Source organism: Juglans microcarpa x Juglans regia, chromosome 3D (genome assembly GCF_004785595.1).
Source record: "Juglans microcarpa x Juglans regia isolate MS1-56 chromosome 3D, Jm3101_v1.0, whole genome shotgun sequence".
In the NCBI taxonomy this organism is placed as follows: Eukaryota; Viridiplantae; Streptophyta; class Magnoliopsida; order Fagales; family Juglandaceae; genus Juglans; species Juglans microcarpa x Juglans regia.
Window position 1 is genome coordinate 13107915 of NC_054598.1, and position 18213 is coordinate 13126127.

Genomic DNA, 18213 nt, shown 5'->3' on the forward strand with positions numbered 1-18213 from the left:
AAAGCTTAACAATGCCATTGGTTTAAACTTGAAGGGCACTGAATACAGATACCTTCCATTGTATACTAAAACATACCTTAGACAATGAAGCAAGGATGCAAAGCAAATTGAACATTTTCATCCCCGTTGTAGATTAATTAGTACTACAAAAATCTGATCACTGAAAAGTTCCCAAATTCCCTCGTCATTTTCACGTGGAATTAGCTTACAACATTCATCCACATAATAGAAAATCATAGTTTTCTCTCTCTCAATATATACAGAGATCAGTGCATGCTTAGCAACCACATAGGGTGCTAAAGTTACATGAACTAAATATTTTACTTATATATAAAAAAAAAAAGTTATATGAACTAAATATATAGCAAATGAAAATCAACATCTTGTCTTCGCATCCAATCTTGTCAATTTTAGTCAATCCAAAATTTGCACCAGAAAGCCATTCAAAATACTGGGGGGGCGATGTTTACCAAAGTTCAAGACCAAATATGAAAAATGACAAAGACAGACAGATCAGATATTGAACGCAAAGAAAAGCAAATAAAGAGGATTACTATTTCAAGGAAAAACTGTGAATCAATAAATTCACATATATTTTCTATGAAGTGAAATATAACACACTGTCTTAACATTGTCACTGCCGTTGCTCAATAATGGGTTAGACATGAAATTTCACAAATGCCTTCTTTGAAGATGAAGCTATTCAAAACTAAGTAAAGGGAGTAAAAATGAAAGGGAAAGCAATAGACTATTTGAAGATTAAGAGAAAGAGTATCTTACGAGAAGCTTCAATAAAGTAGTCAAATACCACTTTACATTTCGTGGGTCCTAGTGGAAGAACTATAATGACTATACGGTACCTATTGATCATAAAATTTGGATAAACGAAAGCAAATAGAGCTTTTGACCCATTTATGACCCTGCTGTGGAGAGCTGGTTGTTCAGACAGTGTTGGAAGCCCCTGCAGTTCTAATTTTCAATTTTTGAGTCATTCCTAGTCGTGCATTAATCATGTATTCATAATTTATTGAATATGCTATTGGTAATGGATTTTATTGAATATGCTTCAGAAGTCGCCATTGAAAACAATTCACATTCCAGCTCGATTTGAAGCCTTCTCAAAGTTGCAGATAGTTTCTTCAATTGTCAATGGCTATCTTGGATTTGGGTACTCGTGCTTGGGAATTTGGGTTTTAGAGGAGAAGTTGAGGAAAACCAAGACTGCTTATTCAAAAATGATCCCCTCAATGTGCAAGAATGTCTAGGAAGAATATTTTAAATGAATGACCCTTCCTATCTCGAGCATTTTCATCAATAGAGTATTTTAGAAAAAGAAGGGACATAATGTTTGAGATAGTTAGGCAACTTGGGTTTAGAGGTGACCCTGTTTTACAACAGGAAAGGATTATGATCCAATCGTGATTTGTAGCTAGTTTATATCAATTGCAACATGAGATCATTAATACTTAAATCACTACAAATCCAACTTTGAATTTCATTGACCTTTTGCTCCCATTCAATCAATTATGTCTACAGAAAAGTCTTTTAAGGGAGGTAAGTATCTATCCATTTAGCAGACTTATAAAAAAAAAAAAAAGATCATGCTTATGGCCCTCTGAACTCTTCTCTTTAGGATGGTTAGAATATGCTTGTAGAAAAAAATATATGAGATAACTATATCAGAATTACATCTTCCCTTAAAGCTAACATCACATATATAGAAACAATAACGTTGTATTATTAGAAGGATCCCACCTCTGCATTCCAATTCCAATGTGATCTAACATGATCTAATAATCCTACCTCCCTAGCAATCCTAGAAAAAAGCCAATTTCAAAGAACCACCCTTTCAAATACTAGTAAAAATACATAGGAGAGATTTTACCTAGTAAAAAATGGCCATAGAATTAGAGTTTATGACATCCGCTTTCACTTAATACTTGCAATATGAAAACTCTCAAATGTTTGAAACCAGCCCTCTGTTTAGTTGTTAGAAAACCTTACAAAAACATCAATCTTCCTCCAAGTTCTCAGCAAACTTACGCAGACTTTACCTTTAAAAAAGAAAAGACCATGAAGAGTATAAACGAACGAACTTTGATCCTCCATTCTCTTTCTTTTTCCTATACTCTCTCGGTAACCAGTGTAATTTTATGCGGCCAAAAAAATTTTAAAAAAATTGTTTAAAAAGTCAGTTCCTTGTTCCTTGGCATTAAGGTTCAAAGGCTAGTAATAGTGAAAATTGAAGAATCAATCAAACATCTTCTTTCACGAATCAAAATACTTCGGATCCAAGCTTACTCGACCCAGTGGCTTTTGTTCCTCCTCCTCTTGCCTTGCTTCCCCAATGCCTATTCTTCGACGCACTTTGCTAGTTGAGATGGGGAAATCACATCAGGTGGAAAATTGCAGTGTAAGCGAATGAAGGGAGGGGGAAATCACAATGCACGTGAGGGGACTGAGAGAATCACAGAGAATGTTCTAAAGAAGAAGAAGGTCTCGAAATCGAACCTGAGTTCCACAATTCACAGAAAAATAGATTCGGAATGCTGGGTTTATGACTTCGTCAACGCCACTCAGCGATTTGCAAAGAAGAAGAAGATTCATGGGTTTTGTGAGGAAACTTGAGAGATTCACAGCGGTTCACATTGAAGAAGAAGGGGGTTTTCGATGAGCTCGCGGGAGGCACGACACCGTTCAATGACCTCGCGGGGAGTGGCGGCGTTGGGCAAACAGGGAAGCTAAGCGAGGTGGCGCTGAACAGAGGGACGACGTCGCGGGGTGGCGCTGGGTAGAGGGAGGCGATGTGAGGGAGGAGGGGCTGTTTTGCGGGATGGGATGAAAAATTTGAATGGAAAGAAAAGAAAACGGGAAGAGAGAAAAAAAATAGAAATATCGCAATGAAAAGAAAAAAAAAAAGTATCTACGTAGTGTGTGCAATGTGTGCACCGCTATAGTGGATGCTCTGTAGAAGAACTCTTATTTTTATAAAGAAAATGTCTTTTTCTAGGGTTATAACTTACGACTTCATTTTCTTTTTGTTTTTTTCTTTTTTAAGTAGAGGATGCTCCAGCTGAATTATAAAACGTTCAATTTGATTATAAAATACTTAAAAAATATATTATAAAATTTTATACTTGCGTACATATTCTTAGACATAAAATTCGAACAGAAATCCTAAATTTATCGAATCGTCTTATAATATTATTTTTCTTATTCAAATGTATTAATTTTGTTCTGTCGTTTCCCACAAAGTAACAAATTGCTGAAAGGGAAGTAGTCCAAGCAATATGTTGATTGTTGGGGAGTGTGAAAGGCTGAAGTGTTGGGCCTTGAAAAAGGTATGGTCATTAATAGCTCATGGTGGAAGGAAGGGATACTCGGTAGTGAAAGCGTAGGTTTCAGTCGAGATTAAGACAAGCACCTGCCACCTATCCAATCCAACACAGGCGAATGTATTAGGAAGGGCTCCAATCCTTAATACACAGTCATCAGGGCCCATTTCTGCACCTCTCATACTGGCTAGGCCCAACATTGGTTCATCACTACCTGTCAGCGTCCGGTTCCTTTTTTTTTTTTTTTTTTTAATTAAAAAAAAACTAATGGTAAGTTTATAATTACCAATTACTATGGAACTTTTTAAAAACCGTAACGACCGAAACACGAATAAAAAATAAATAAGAAATATTGCAACTATAAAAGAAATTTTATAAAAATGAATTAATATAGATTCATATGATGCGTTAAGAAGGAAATTATGAAAATTAAAAATAAATTTTGGACTCCAAAGCTCGATCTTAATAATAATGTTTTTATAATATATTTTATTTCATTTCAACGTGTTATAGAATATTAATAAAATTGTTCTCAGATACAATAAAGCCAATAAACAAATCAGTTATATGGCAACCCTAAGTTAATGGTGACCATTATACCGGATGACCTAAAATCCTTCAAAATGGTCATCAAATTACACACTTAATACTATCATAGTTTGCATCATAATGTCTCATTTTAATTCTCGAATTATAAAACATCTATTAATTATGATGCATTCAAATAGTTAAAAAAAAGACTGATTTTCTATTATGTAATAGATGCAAACAACACTTAATATTTTCAAAATAAATGTAGAGCTTCTTGCAACGATGCATACGAGCTAAGTGCGCCTCATAGCACCCTAAGCTCATTGCCCTTGACACGGGTTACTTATGTAGCTCTCTCTTCTTCACTTTAGGACAATATTATAGTGAGTATGATTCAATATAAACTATTTGTCTACACTTTATTTGATCAATGTGGGACTAACACTTCATTCCTTATATACTTTAATGAGTTGACATTATTTATCAATATACAAAATACTATATCTCCATGCTCATACTAAGGAAATAAATATATTTATTTGAAATACTCAAATATATTTTGTTTATGTAATAAGATCTAATATTTTTAAATTTATAATAAAAATAATTTTATAATTGACGTAATACTTTAAACTTTGTCAATTTACAAGTTTATTTTTGTATAATCTTTTTGTAATTAAAACATTTCTCTATATAAATTTTTATATTCCCATCCTTAATTACATAGACACAACTATTTTTATAATTTTTTTTTTTTTTTTAAATAGGGCATATCTTTGTAAAACAAAAGCATACAGTATAGTTATTTTATAAAAGTATTCCCTATTTAAATTTAAAGATGTATAAAAGTTATTAAAAAGGTTATGTCTTCATCATTACGCTATTTGTTTTCCTTATTGTATTAGAAAATAAGTTCAATGTTGATTTAATTTGTCAGTTTCAAAACAGAGTTTTTAAAATATATATTTAAAACTTTATAAAGATTAAGCTGGTTTTTTAATTCGACTTCATGTAAAAAAAGTTATATAGGAATACCGATATCAGGATTATTTTCTTGATCTAAAATCAATTTAAGGATATTTTCATGCTCATACTATTTATAAAAAAAAAAAAAAAAAGAATAAGAAATATTGGTTACTACTAATCCTAAATATATATTTACTTAAAATGTGTTCGAAATGGTTATAGTTTTCTAGCGCAACCAATGAAGGGCTGTGAATGAAGAGATCCAACGTATTATTGAAATTTCTTGTATCGAAGTATGAAATGAGCACTTGTCTAAAAAATTTAATTTGATAGAAAGAAATAGATTTTATTATTTATTTTATATCTTAACACTCTTATTACATATGGGCTAGACTTCTCTTCAATGGATAGTCCCAATACGTGAAATATTTAATTAAATAGAGTAAAGTATAGAGTTAGAATTCGAATTCAGGACCTTTGCTCAAATATCATGTGAAATCACCACTTATTTCAAAAGTTTAATCTGGTATGAAGAGATATATTTTATTATTTATTTTATATCTTAGGATTCGTTTGAATAGTAATATGAGATGAGATGATTTTAAATAGGTGAAATTAAATATTATTAAAATATTATTTTTTAATATTATTATTATTTTGAGATTTGAAAATTTTGAATTGTTTATTAAATTTTATATGAAAAAAAATTATAATGATGAAATAAGATAAAATGAGTTGAAAGTATCTTTATATCCAAACGGATTGAACATAAGTTTTGTTAAAATCTAACCTGTTAGAGTACTCTCATTGAATTAGCTAAAAGCTAAATTCAATAAGTATTTAGTTATTAGAGAGTAAAATATGCTTACATTAGATTAGCCAAATTCTAAATATTTGGAATTTAACTACAGTGACTTTCAAAAATTTTTTCAAATTTAAAGGTTACTGTACATACATCAAATATATATTTTATTAATTATTTTTCTTTTCCTTTCTTTCTATCACATCTTTTATCACAATTGATATATTAATTTGAGTTAGTGATATAATAATTTAATAAGAATATGATTATTAATTAATATATAATAGGTAGAATAGTAAAATATAATAAAATATAATAAATTAATAATTAAAAAATTAAATATTTTTGAAATTATTAATTATTAATTATTATATAATGAATAAATATATAATCTAATGTAGAGATTTGATGTAAATAACTAAAATCAAATTTATCTTATATTATTTTATTATTATATAATAAAAAAATAATTATTTTAATATGAAGATTTATGTGAATAAAATAATTAAAAATTAAAATTTTCTTATATTCATAAAAAATATTTTTTAATTTTAACTAATTTAATAAGAGTACTCTTATAAGGGAACACGTGTTTTATAAGCAAACAAGACGTGTCCCTCGTTCAAGGAAGTCCAATTTCTAGAACCAAGGCCTTCCTCCGTAACAGTACACGTGTCATATTACTGGCCAACATGGTCATTTACCATGTCGCATATGGTTATTTTTATATTATGCGAATTTAGAATAAATTATAATTTTGTTTCCACGGAATAACTTTATGGTAGAATTCTACTTAAAAATTATAAATTATTTGTTAGAAAGTTAAATAGTTTAGTTTTGGTTATAATTACTTTTAAATAAATAAATTGAGAATCAAAGGGTCAGGATTCAGTCACCTACCCTCTCCGTCCGAAAGGATTGAGATCTATTTGTTTTTATAGATATGATTGAATAAGTTTAAATAGAAGTTAAAAATTAAATAAAATATTATAAAGATATTTTTAATATTATTTTTATTTTAAATTTTAAAAAAAATTAAATTATTTATTATATTTTATATAAAATTTAAATAAAATATAATAATTAAATAAAATAAAATTAGAATAAGCAAGCAGTAAAAAGTTAAAAACAGTGTTACAAATAATTAGAATAAATATAGATAGAAATTATTATTAGAAGTAATTATTTTATATATATGATATAATATATATCACATATTTTTTAAATTTAAAATAAAAAAAATTAAAAATTAAAAATAATTATATAGTCAATATAAAGTGTGCAAGGCGTATATCCCAGGTATAATATAATAGAACAGTAATGTATTAATAGAAATTAAAGGCGGTAAGACCGGCCATATGCATGATGGCAAAGTAGGCAGGCGGTATAACCGACCATATGCATGAGGAAATAAAAACTAAAGAGATATGAAATAAACTTCTTCATTAAAAATATAATACTTACAAGGAGACTAATTCTCAAAGGAGTTGGGAGCTGAAGACATGAGGGAAGGACGATTGAAGATTTACAGAGAGAGGAGGACAGGACTAAGGAAGACAGGACTTGGACTGGAGAGGTTTGGGCGAGAGAGGAAGGGATCAGATTAGAACTCTGAATGCCCTTCTTGCCTCGTGAACCCCCTTATATAGACACTAAAACAGTAACTTTAATAATACATGAACAGTACCGGCCGTTATAAGAACAGTATTAGCCGACGCTAAAGACAAACACAGTACCGGCCGACATTAAAGACAAGAACAGTGTCAGCCGACGCTAAAAACAAACATAGTACAGAACACGTAATCTAGTACAGAATTATTTGTCGCTTTGCTGGGCAATAATCTGTCGCGAATAACTTTTTAGAGAGATACTATCTGCATGTCATGCTGATTAGTCAGATAATAATTTTTTGGAGTTACAAATTCTGAGGATCAAAATTTGCTAATTCCAGTTCAAACGGGTCTTGAGAATCCATCAGTTGTACCGGATGGTAAGGTGAATAATTTTGAGAAGGAGATGCAGCTTGGTTGCCTTGAGATTGAGAGGCCTGTTGGGAAGGAGAGGCCTGATGAGCTGGTGATAATGCGAGTTGCTGTGGTGGAGTTAATCTGGGTTGTGCTTCTTCTTCATCGTCACTGTCTGATATTTGTGACATTACTTCAGCTAATTTTTTCAAATCTTTTTTGTTTGTAATGGATGCCAATTGTGCTTGAAATCTGCTTCGCTGGACTAGGACTTCCGGAGCTTTGGTAACTTTTGAAAACATCTTCAGTACATGATCATAATTGTATTTTTCCCACCATTTGATGGAAACTTGACGGGCTAGGAACATAATGGTTTTGAGAGAGGGATGAGGTTTGATAACGTGTTCCCATTTCATAATCCAATTTAATTTTGTTTTGAGAAAGAAGAGCAAGAGGGGTGAGCAATGGTTTAATGCTGGTGGGCTGTCATTCTGTGAGATGAAATTTTGGAGACTTTCCTGAAGGGGAAGAGGAAGGAGAAGAGGTTCAGGTCCATAATATTCCCACCATAGTGAGAACCATTTCGGGAGTGTTTTAATTTCCTGTAGTTTATCAAAATGAAGGAACCATGAATGACGCAAATTTTTGTTTTGTTTTAAAAACATTTTTGTCCATGCTTGCTGGTAATCGTAATAATCATAATAAGGAGGATCATAGGGATGAGAAAATTTTCTTGTCAAGTAGGGATTTTTTCCCCATTGTTCCAGTGTGAGAACTTGCTTAATAGTGACTTTATGAAAAGCAATGATTGGAGATGCTGGTGGAGAAGGTTGAGTTTGAAGGGAACAAGGAATTTCTCAGAGAATAATTGAGTCAGTATCTACTAATATAAATTCATAAAAATGCTGGGTTTTCTTAATGTTTTGTGGAACATAATGCCAGTCCGGTAGGAGAAAGGCATCAAGTAATTTCTGAGGGTCAGACAGATGTTGTATTTCAGATTCAATAGGAAAGACCGGATGCCAATGAGATTTGATAATAATAGGAGACGAAGAAGGTTGAGATAATAATGGAGGATTAATAATTTGGGAAGGAGAAGGAGGAGAAACAGCTTTGGAATAGGTTGGTAATTTTGGAGAGGCTAATGGTGAAAATGGATTGTAAGAGGGTCTAATATTTTGTGGTAATGATCCCAATACCGTATAAGGTCTTGGAGTTGCAGAAGGACAAGGTGAAGGATAGGGAGGAGATGGCGGCCGTGCGTATGAAGATTTGGACTTTATTTTGGACTTTGAAGATGACATGATTTTCCCTGTAAGAATTCTCGGGATAGAAAATCAGGAAGAGAATTAGATTCTCCTTTAATATGCTCAATATCAAAATCAAAAATACTTAATATAGCTTGCCATCTGGCAAATATTTGTTTTGCAGCCAGGTTTTTCACATCTTTAATTAAAACTTCATTGGCTGATTTGCAATCTATTCTAAGCAAAAACTTTTGATTCAACAAATCATCTTGAAATTTAGAAATACATAATACAATAGCTAAAATTTCTTTTTTAATAGTACTATAATTCTTTTGAGTAGGATTCCAACATCCTGAATGGAATCGAACTATTTGTTCCGGGTTGGATGATAATTTTTGTTTCATAATTCCTCCGTAACCTATATCAGAGGCATCTGTTTCAACAATTTTAAAAGTATGAGGAGATGGAAGCCCTAAACATGGTAATTTCTTAATATGAGCTTTAATCTGTTTTATAATACTAGTATGTTTTTCTGTCCAAGGAGGTGGATTCTTTTTTAATCTTTTAAATAATGGTTTGCATAATGGTCTGAGAGATTGGTAAAAATCTGCAACATAGTTGAGACTTCCTAGAAATCTCTGTAATTGATTTTTATCTTTTATTTCATCTGGAAATTTATCAGCAAATTCTATTGCTCTACTAATTGGTGTAATAGTTCCTTGATAAATTTCATGTCCAAGGAATCTAATTTTCTCTTGGAATAGTTTTATTTTTGATGAGGAGACAACTAATCCATTCTGTTTGATAACTTGAACAAAGATATTTAAATGTTTCCAATGTTGTTCAATAGATGAAGAAAATATTAATACATCATCTATATATACTATTGAAAAATAAGTGAATGGAGTAAAGATTTCGTTCATAATATTTTGAAATTCACTAGGGGCGTTTTTTAATCCAAAGGGCATAACATTCCATTCAAAATGTCCAAAGGGGACTGTGAAAGCTGTTTTATACCGATCTTTTTCAGCGATTTGGATTTGCCAAAACCCGCTTTTCATGTCGAATTTTGAAAATATTGTAGCATTATATAATCGGGATAATAAATCTTTTTTATTAGGAATTGGGTATCTAATCCATTGTAATACCTTATTTAAAGGTTTATAATTTATTACTAAACGAGGAACTCCTCTTTCTAATTCTGCCTGTTTTTGGACATAAAAGGCAGCACAACTCCTTGGTGATTTACTTTTCCTTATTAATCCTTTTGTTTTTAAATCATTAATTTCTTTTTTACAATATTCTAGTAATTCGTTATTCATTTGGATAGGTCTAGCCTTAGTTGGAATGTTTTTTTCAGAAAATTCTTTTTCATAGGGTAATTCAACTATGTGTTGTTTTCTATTCCAGAAGACATTGGGTAGGTTAGCACATATTTCATTTTCAATTGTAATTTTGAAATTATCAATTTTTTGGGTTAATAATGGGTCTTTTAACTGTTCTCGAATTCTTTTATATTTTAATTCTTGTTTTAAGAAGTTTATTTGGTTTTCCTTTCTTCTAATTTTATCTTTTGTTAAGAAATTAATTTCTCTGGTTAATGAAATTTTCTTTAAAGAGTTAATTTCTTTTGGAACTGGGGGAAATATGAACTTAAATTGTATTTCTTGTCCAAGTATTTTAGTAGAGATTCCTTCTTCTGTTACAGAGAAAGGGTAAAGTAGTGCAAGAAAGGGATTTCCTAAGATTACTTTGGTATTAATATTTTTTACTAAGATGAATGTTGTTTTAAAGCAAAGTCCATTATTACATATGTGTGCATTGGATAATTTATAATTTATATTTAATTTTGTTCCATTGGCTTGGGATAATGTTTTTCTTGTTTTTTCAAAATATTTAGAAGGTATTAATCCCTCTTGTATACAATTTAAGTCTGCTCCTGTATCTAATAGGGCAATTGTAGTAAAAGAGAATTCTTGATTAATTGAGACTGTTACTTCAACATACCATTTTTGAAAATTTATCTTATTAAGAATATTAATGAAATTGTCCGTTTCATCTAATGTTGAACATTCTCCCTGTTCAATATTATGTTTTTCTTCATGGAAGTTTTTTCCATTTTTCTCTATTTTTAATAATATAATTTCTTGTAATAGTTGTTCGTTTGAAACTTCTAATTTAAGATTAGATGTTTTTAAATTTCTAATTTCCTGTTTTATCTCATTGATTTCTTGTTGTATATCTTGAATAGTAATTTTCTGTTTGTCAGTTTTAAATCTACTTATTATTTCTGAAAAATTGTAAGGTGTTGAGGATGAAGTTATTGTAGTATTTTGATTATTAAATGTATCTTTTAATTTTTCTAAATAATCTTTTCTTTCTTGAGAGTTGTTGATTTTGTCTATTAATTCTAATATAATGTCTTCTTGTTTTGAAAGTACATTAATGGTTTTGTTACAGATACAATTATCCTTATTTAGACAATTACAGATATGTACTTCATCTTCTTCTAATTCACTATCGGAAGATTGTTCTGAAAAGCTTGATTCTTTTAATTGATAAATTTCTTCTTCTTCTGAAGAACTAACCTCATCTTCACTTGATCTTATTATAAAAATGTCTATTAATTTATCTTTTAGTGTTTCGGGTATATCTAATTCATTAATTTGTTGTTTAACTTTACAGTTTGATTTGTAATGTCCTATTTTTCCGCATTTATAACAAACAATCTGCTTTTTCTTTTTATTAGTCTTTTTAGGATTTTTTAGTGGCTTATTATATATTTGTTTATCTTTTATCTTTTTATAAGGTTTTCTGTATTTTCGTTTTTTATTGGAATAATTGTTATAAACTCTTTTTCCCTTTTTGTGTCTTCTTGAGGGGGCTAATAAAGGAGTGTAACCAAATTGTTCACAAAAAGTACCTAATTCTTTTCTAGCAAACTTCTTTTCTTTCTCCATTTGCTTTTTTAATCTTAAATCATTGCACATAGTTAATCCAGTTCTATTAATCTTACTTATTATATCACCATATGTAAGATTATGAAAATCAATAGTACCGTCTGATCTTAATAATGATTCTCGTACCTTTTGAGCGAAGTAATATGGAAGTCCGGCTATGAACTTTTCCTTCCAGTATGGCTGTTGACAATCATTTCTGATCATAACTTTAGTTAGAAATACATCTTTATACCAACGGAAATCAGATAATTGAGGGCATTTAAGATTAATCAATAAATCACTAATTCTTTCTTTAAATTGAACGGGATCACCTACAAAGTGTTTGGTTAATGCATATATTAATGTATTGACAGCATCTTCTAGGGGTAAATCATTTTCCGTTTTAATTATTTGCATATTTTCATCATATTTATAGGCTGTTAATATATGTGACCTTTCATCATATGAAAGATAATGATCCCACCAACCCTTTAGTTGGCCAGTAAATCCTGTAACAATAATGTGTGCTACCTGATGATCAGTTTTTCTGTTACTTTTATAGACGTTGGCTACCATAATCATTTCTTGAAAATGATTTAGTATTTCGTATTCAGATAATCCGTCTATATTCCATTCGTATAATACATCTGGTGCGAAGGCTGATCTTACTATATGTTCTCTTTCCTCGAATTGCATATCCGGTGGAGTAGGTCTGGGATACCAATTACGAGTAATAGAGACATGATGTTTTGAATCTCTAGCCGAAAAGTTATTAACATGATCTCCTCTAATCTTGTTTATCTGTAAATCTAGATTTTTAAATTGGTTTTCAATATTACTAATTTCAGAGTCAGATATTACGGGTGAGTCTATTTTGCTTAATACATTAATATGTGGTTGTTTTGAGGTGGTGGCAGTGTTGCTAATAGTTAATTTTTCTAATTTACTAGATATCTGTTCCAATAAATCATTTTTGTTTTTGGAAAATATGGATTTCAAATGGGATGGAATTTCGTGGGGAACAAATAAGGGAGTTTCTTCTATTTCTTTAATAGTGGGTTTTATAGGAGATATTTGGGTTTCAATCCTTTCTAATTGCTTACCCATGATTTTTAAATATAAATTAGTATAATTGTTTTGTTGTATTATATTATCAAGGTTTTTTTCAGTATTTGCAATATTATGTTTTTTTATTGGTGTAGCCAGAATTTGAGTATTCCTTTGATTGTACTTGATGGCTTCAAAAGGGGGATATTCTTCATAAATAATTTGGTTATTTTCTCCTTTAATCCATTGATTAGTAGTCCTGTTTATGGTAGATAATTTGTTTGATTTATATATCTCAAACCATGTAAAGAAAGGAATATTGATCTGTATTTTCTCTAAATCTTCGTAATATTTTTCTTGAATATAATCTCTTTCTATTTTTGTAAAGGTTGAGAAAAATGTTATTCTTTTGTGACCATTTTCTTTTTTCATATAATCTTGTTTGAGATATTCTTTGTTAATTTTAAATTCTTCTTTATTCAGGGTATATGTTTGGGCATCATCTCCAACTACTTGAGAATACGTTGGAGAAGAGGATTCTTTTTCAGGATTTTGGGAGGTAGATGCTCTATCAGGATTCCTAATAGTATATACTGGTGTATCAATAATGTTTCCAGGAATGATCCCTCGAATCTGGGTGTCAAGATTTTGGGATCTAGTATCAAAAGATCTGGTGTCAAAATTTTGAGATTTATTTCTAGAAATTGATATAAGAATAGATCTGGGTGTATGATAACTGGAAGGTGCTGGAGAGGAATAATGTGAAAAAGATCTTCTGAAAGGCTGAAAAGCTATTTGAACCGTCCCATCCGTTTTTTGATCTATATATTCGAGATTATCTTTAGAATTATTTTCTATTTTGGGTGTTGGAGTGATATTTTCTAATTGCCATTCATTAGGAAGTGTGACTTGATTCCAATTGATTTGTTTAGGAATTTGTATACTAGAATTTTGTGTGCTAGATTGTAATAATAATGTATATCCTTTAGGGCTAGTAATTAAAGCTTGTGGTTCTAATGTTGTTTTCATTAATTTATAATGAATCCTGTAAACTACTGTTAAAGCATGTGACCCTTTCATCATTTGATAGCCATTTGTTTTAATATTTAGTATTAAGGCGTGTAAAATGTTACCATCAAATAATGATAAAGAATAATTGAGATAACAGTTAAAATAGACCGGTCCTTGGAACAAGCTGGATTCTACCATTCCAAGTAATGAATCATTATAATGTCTTCCGTCTCTTAAACAAAGCAATACTGAGGTATTTAAGCCGTTTCGAGTGAGTGGCTTTATAGCTACTTGTACTAATCCAATATGGATGAAAGAATAATTCTTTTTGTGTTGATCAATAGCCTTTTTTGTTAAGAGATGTAATGATTCATAATCATTATTTAAACTAATAGTTTTCTCTACTGTTTTAATTGTGTAATTTGTAAGGAATGAAAATTTAGAAGAAAAAGTTGAGATTTTATATATTTGATTGTTTGGAACATCGGGAATTGTCCAATCTTGTAAATTTCTTTCTATATCTAATATACTATAATCTTCTTGATTAATATTATCAGATTCTATAGGGATGCTAGTGGTAGATTCATTAGGTTTGAATAAAGAATTCATTGATTCAGATTTTCAACAAAAATTTCCTATTTCCAAAGAGAAATAAGTAGATTAAGAACTTGAGGGAACACCACCGGGACCACCCTGAGAGCCCTCTGGCTTAAATGGGCTGACCATCGATTTTTCTTGGCTTACCAACACAAGCTTCCCAATATACATTTTTCTCTCTAGTTATGGGTTATCTTTGTAAAATTTGTATCAATGATTCCTTCACTTTTTTTTTTTTTTTTTTTTTATAAAGCAAGTATTTTTAGATGGTTTCTTATGGCATTAATTTCTTTTCTAAGGAAAGTGCAGTCAGCTTCATAGTATTCTATTGCAGACTGCCTACTTTGATATACATAGTATTTAGTCATCATTAATGTATAATTTTGCCTCATTAATTGTTGTTGTCTTTTAAGATCTTTTATATTATCCATCAAGATTTGTAGATACATTCTTAAATTATATTCTGTACATTTTAACTCATACAAATCACGAAATCCAGTACTATGAGCATAATAAAAATCCATCGTAAATATCAGGAAAATAAGATAGAAATATCAATAGCAATAAAATAAGCAATAAAAAAAAAATAGTAATAACAATACTATCACCAATGGCTCTGATACCAAAGGCGTATATCCCAGGTATAATATAATAGAACAGTAATGTATTAGGTTGTGCTTCTTCTTCATCGTCACTGTCTGATATTTGTGACATTACTTCAGCTAATTTTTTCAAATCTATATATATATATATGATATAATATATATCACATATTTTTTAAATTTAAAATAAAAAAAATTAAAAATTAAAAATAATTATATAGTCAATATAAAGTGTGCAATGACTCTATTACTCAAAAAATTAATCCAAAAGAAAACAAGAAGGCAGAGATTTCCACGAACCAGGACCCGCCTCGGTTCACGTGACCCTCAGCTATCTTCCCTACTCACGAGACACTATTTTCTGCAATCTCTCTGCAACTCCCCAGTAGCTCTATGGCTCTCTATGCAGGCCTCTCAAATCTCCTTTCTTTCTAGGTCACTTTCAGATCTCTGCCCAATCAAGTCCAGATTCTTTCATTTCATGACTTCTACAGCAGCGCTTCCTCGCCATTTTCCATGCCTCCGCCACTTTCTTCCTCCAATCTAAGCCTAGCCCTCTTCTTTCTGATACTGTATTCTTTTTTCAAAACTTCTGCAGCGGCTCAAAGATGCTCTCCAGCGACAGTGACGTCCGGATCTCCTTGTCCACCTTTCACTTCCCCGCCTTCCTTCCCTTTCTCGTCCTCTCCCGGCTGCGGCCATCCTTCCTTTCAAATCAAATGTTCAACTCCCCATTCTATCATCTCCATTAATGACCTTTCTTTCTCGCTCGTCCACTACGAACCCAACTCCTCCACTCTCACACTGGCCCCGAATCCCTCCAATGAGACCACAACTAAATCAGCTGCACACAGAAAGTACTGCTCCGTTCCTGATTTTGTTTCGATCCCTAATCGCTCTATCAATCTCTCAGGCTCGCCGTTTCGAGTATCCGATGGTTCTTGTGCTCGCCTCTCTCTTCTCCGACCTTGTTCTCCTCCAAGTCTCCCAAACTGCAGCCATTGCCCTTGGGAATGCAAGCTCATCAAGAACCCACTTCAGCTGCTCCATGGCTGTGGGTCCACACACCATTCCGTCTCGGAGCAGGGTTGCCAAAGCGACGTTTTGGGGTTCCTCGATAATTTTCTGATCAAATTTGGGTTCCAAGTGGAGTGGGACCAAGCTCAGGACACTTACTTTTCTAGGTGCCAAGATTGCAAGGCCAACAATGGAGTCTGTGGCTTCAATTCCTCCGATCCAAAAAAGCAATTCATTTGCTTTGGCACCCAGAGCCGCTATTCCCCCTCATGGCTTCATGAAGGCAGCCCGAAACGACTTGCGATCTTGTGCATTATATTTGCAATGACATGTTTTCTTCTGCTTGCCGCAGTGATTCTCCGGTCTAGGCGGTTTAAACCATTAGCGATAGAAGAAGACCCAAACACTCTTTTCCTCCATCGCCATCGCTCAGCCAGTCTGCTCCCACCAGTTTTCACCTACGAAGAGCTCGAGTCCTCCACCAACCGATTTGACGTCAAGCGCAAAATCGGCGACGGTGGGTTCGGGTCCGTGTACCTGGGTCAGCTCTACGACGGCCGAATCGTAGCCGTCAAGTATCTCCACCGTGCATCCGCTGGCCGAGCTTTCTCCACCAAGTCCTTCTGCAACGAAATCTTGATCCTCTCCTCCATTGATCATCCAAATCTCGTGAAGCTCCACGGCTATTGCAGCGACCCGAGAGGGCTACTTTTGGTTTATGACTACGTCCCTAATGGTACTCTTGCAGACCACCTTCATGGCCCAAAGAGCCTGTTCCGAAAAGGCTCTTTGACTTGGCAAGTGAGGATTGACATGGCTATCCAGACTGCAATGGCAATCGAGTACTTGCACTTCTCAGTCGTTCCACCCATAGTTCACAGGGACATTACTTCTACTAATATTTTCGTGGAAAGAGATATGAGAATCAAAGTTGGTGACTTTGGGTTGTCTAGGCTGCTAGTTTTCCCAGAAACGTCGACGACGTCGGCATCCTCATCTGGGTATGTCTGGACGGGGCCTCAAGGTACGCCGGGGTACTTGGATCCAGACTATCACAAGTCGTGCCGGCTAACAGAGAAGAGTGATGTGTATAGCTTCGGGGTTGTATTGTTGGAGCTAATAACTGGGTCGAAGGCAGTGGACCAGAGCAGGGACAAGAGGGAGATGGCCCTGGCCGATCTGGTGGTCTCGAAGATCCACATGGGGCTGCTCAGCCAGGTGGTGGACCCCTTTCTGGCACTGGATGCGGAGGCCATTGGCGGCGTTCATGCGGTGGGCGAGCTGGCCTTCCGCTGCGTGGCGGCCGAGAAGGACGACCGTCCCGATGCGAAGGAGGTAGTCGAGGAGCTGAAAAGAATTCGGAGCCGTACACGTGTAGACATCCAAGCGTCGAACGCGATTGCCAGTGATGATGTGGTAAAAGGTTGATGTTTTGATAGGATTGTGATGTGACGTGGGAATCGGGGATTGGTAGGTGGTGGTTCAGATGCACATGTGTGGGTCTGACTTGCCGTTGACTAATGTTGCTTTTGTCAAAGATATTAATTAAAATTTCTAAAGCCTACATTACAAAAATTTTATTGCAGAAACTCCCCGCAAATGTTAGAATTGTCTGTAAGCGTATGTATTATCTGTATTATTGAGATTTTCTACCCTTTCTTTATATCCAAATATTGCATTTTACAATTTGGAGATACACAGTTTGAGCACCCCACACTCACAATATTCGATGTTGATTTGTGAGCAGCGTGATCTCTATAAATTATGTTTATATTTCTTTTGTAATTGTAAAAAATTCTTTGTATTCGTAGTTCATCTCAATTTATTTTAATTTATTTCAATTCATTTTATTACTATTCATCATTATTTATCAACTTTAACTCATAAATTTTATTATTATTCATAATTTATTTTAACTCAACTTTGAATTCAAACGAAACCTTAGACAAACCCACTACTTTGCCTCATTTTGCATTTCGAGTCTCTATCTCATCGTTTGCTGGGTTCACTCACTCTGGCTTTTGAGTATGTAGCAGCCTTATTTTCAATATTAGACTAAACGCAAAGGAACCAATTTTGACTGTTCTATTTGATTGTTGGTTATTTTTTATTATTATTATTTTTACTTAATAATTAAGAAAATAATTTTAAATAT

General features: G+C 32.6%; 1 protein-coding gene across 1 annotated transcript; it reads left to right on the plus strand.

Annotated features, from left to right (window-relative positions):
- The first annotated feature begins 15314 nt into the window (after positions 1–15314).
- Positions 15315–17860, plus strand: LOC121254768 (LEAF RUST 10 DISEASE-RESISTANCE LOCUS RECEPTOR-LIKE PROTEIN KINASE-like 1.5). Its single transcript, XM_041154915.1, has one exon. The coding sequence runs from the start codon at positions 15558–15560 to the stop codon at positions 17484–17486; it is 1929 nt and encodes a 642-aa protein (XP_041010849.1). The 5' UTR covers positions 15315–15557; the 3' UTR covers positions 17487–17860.
- The last annotated feature ends 353 nt before the right edge of the window (positions 17861–18213 follow it).

Excerpts from the sequence above, each read along its gene's own strand:
- LOC121254768 (XM_041154915.1), top strand. The coding sequence starts at position 15,558 with ATGCCTCCGCCACTTTCTTCCTCCAATCTAAGCCTAGCCCTCTTCTTT.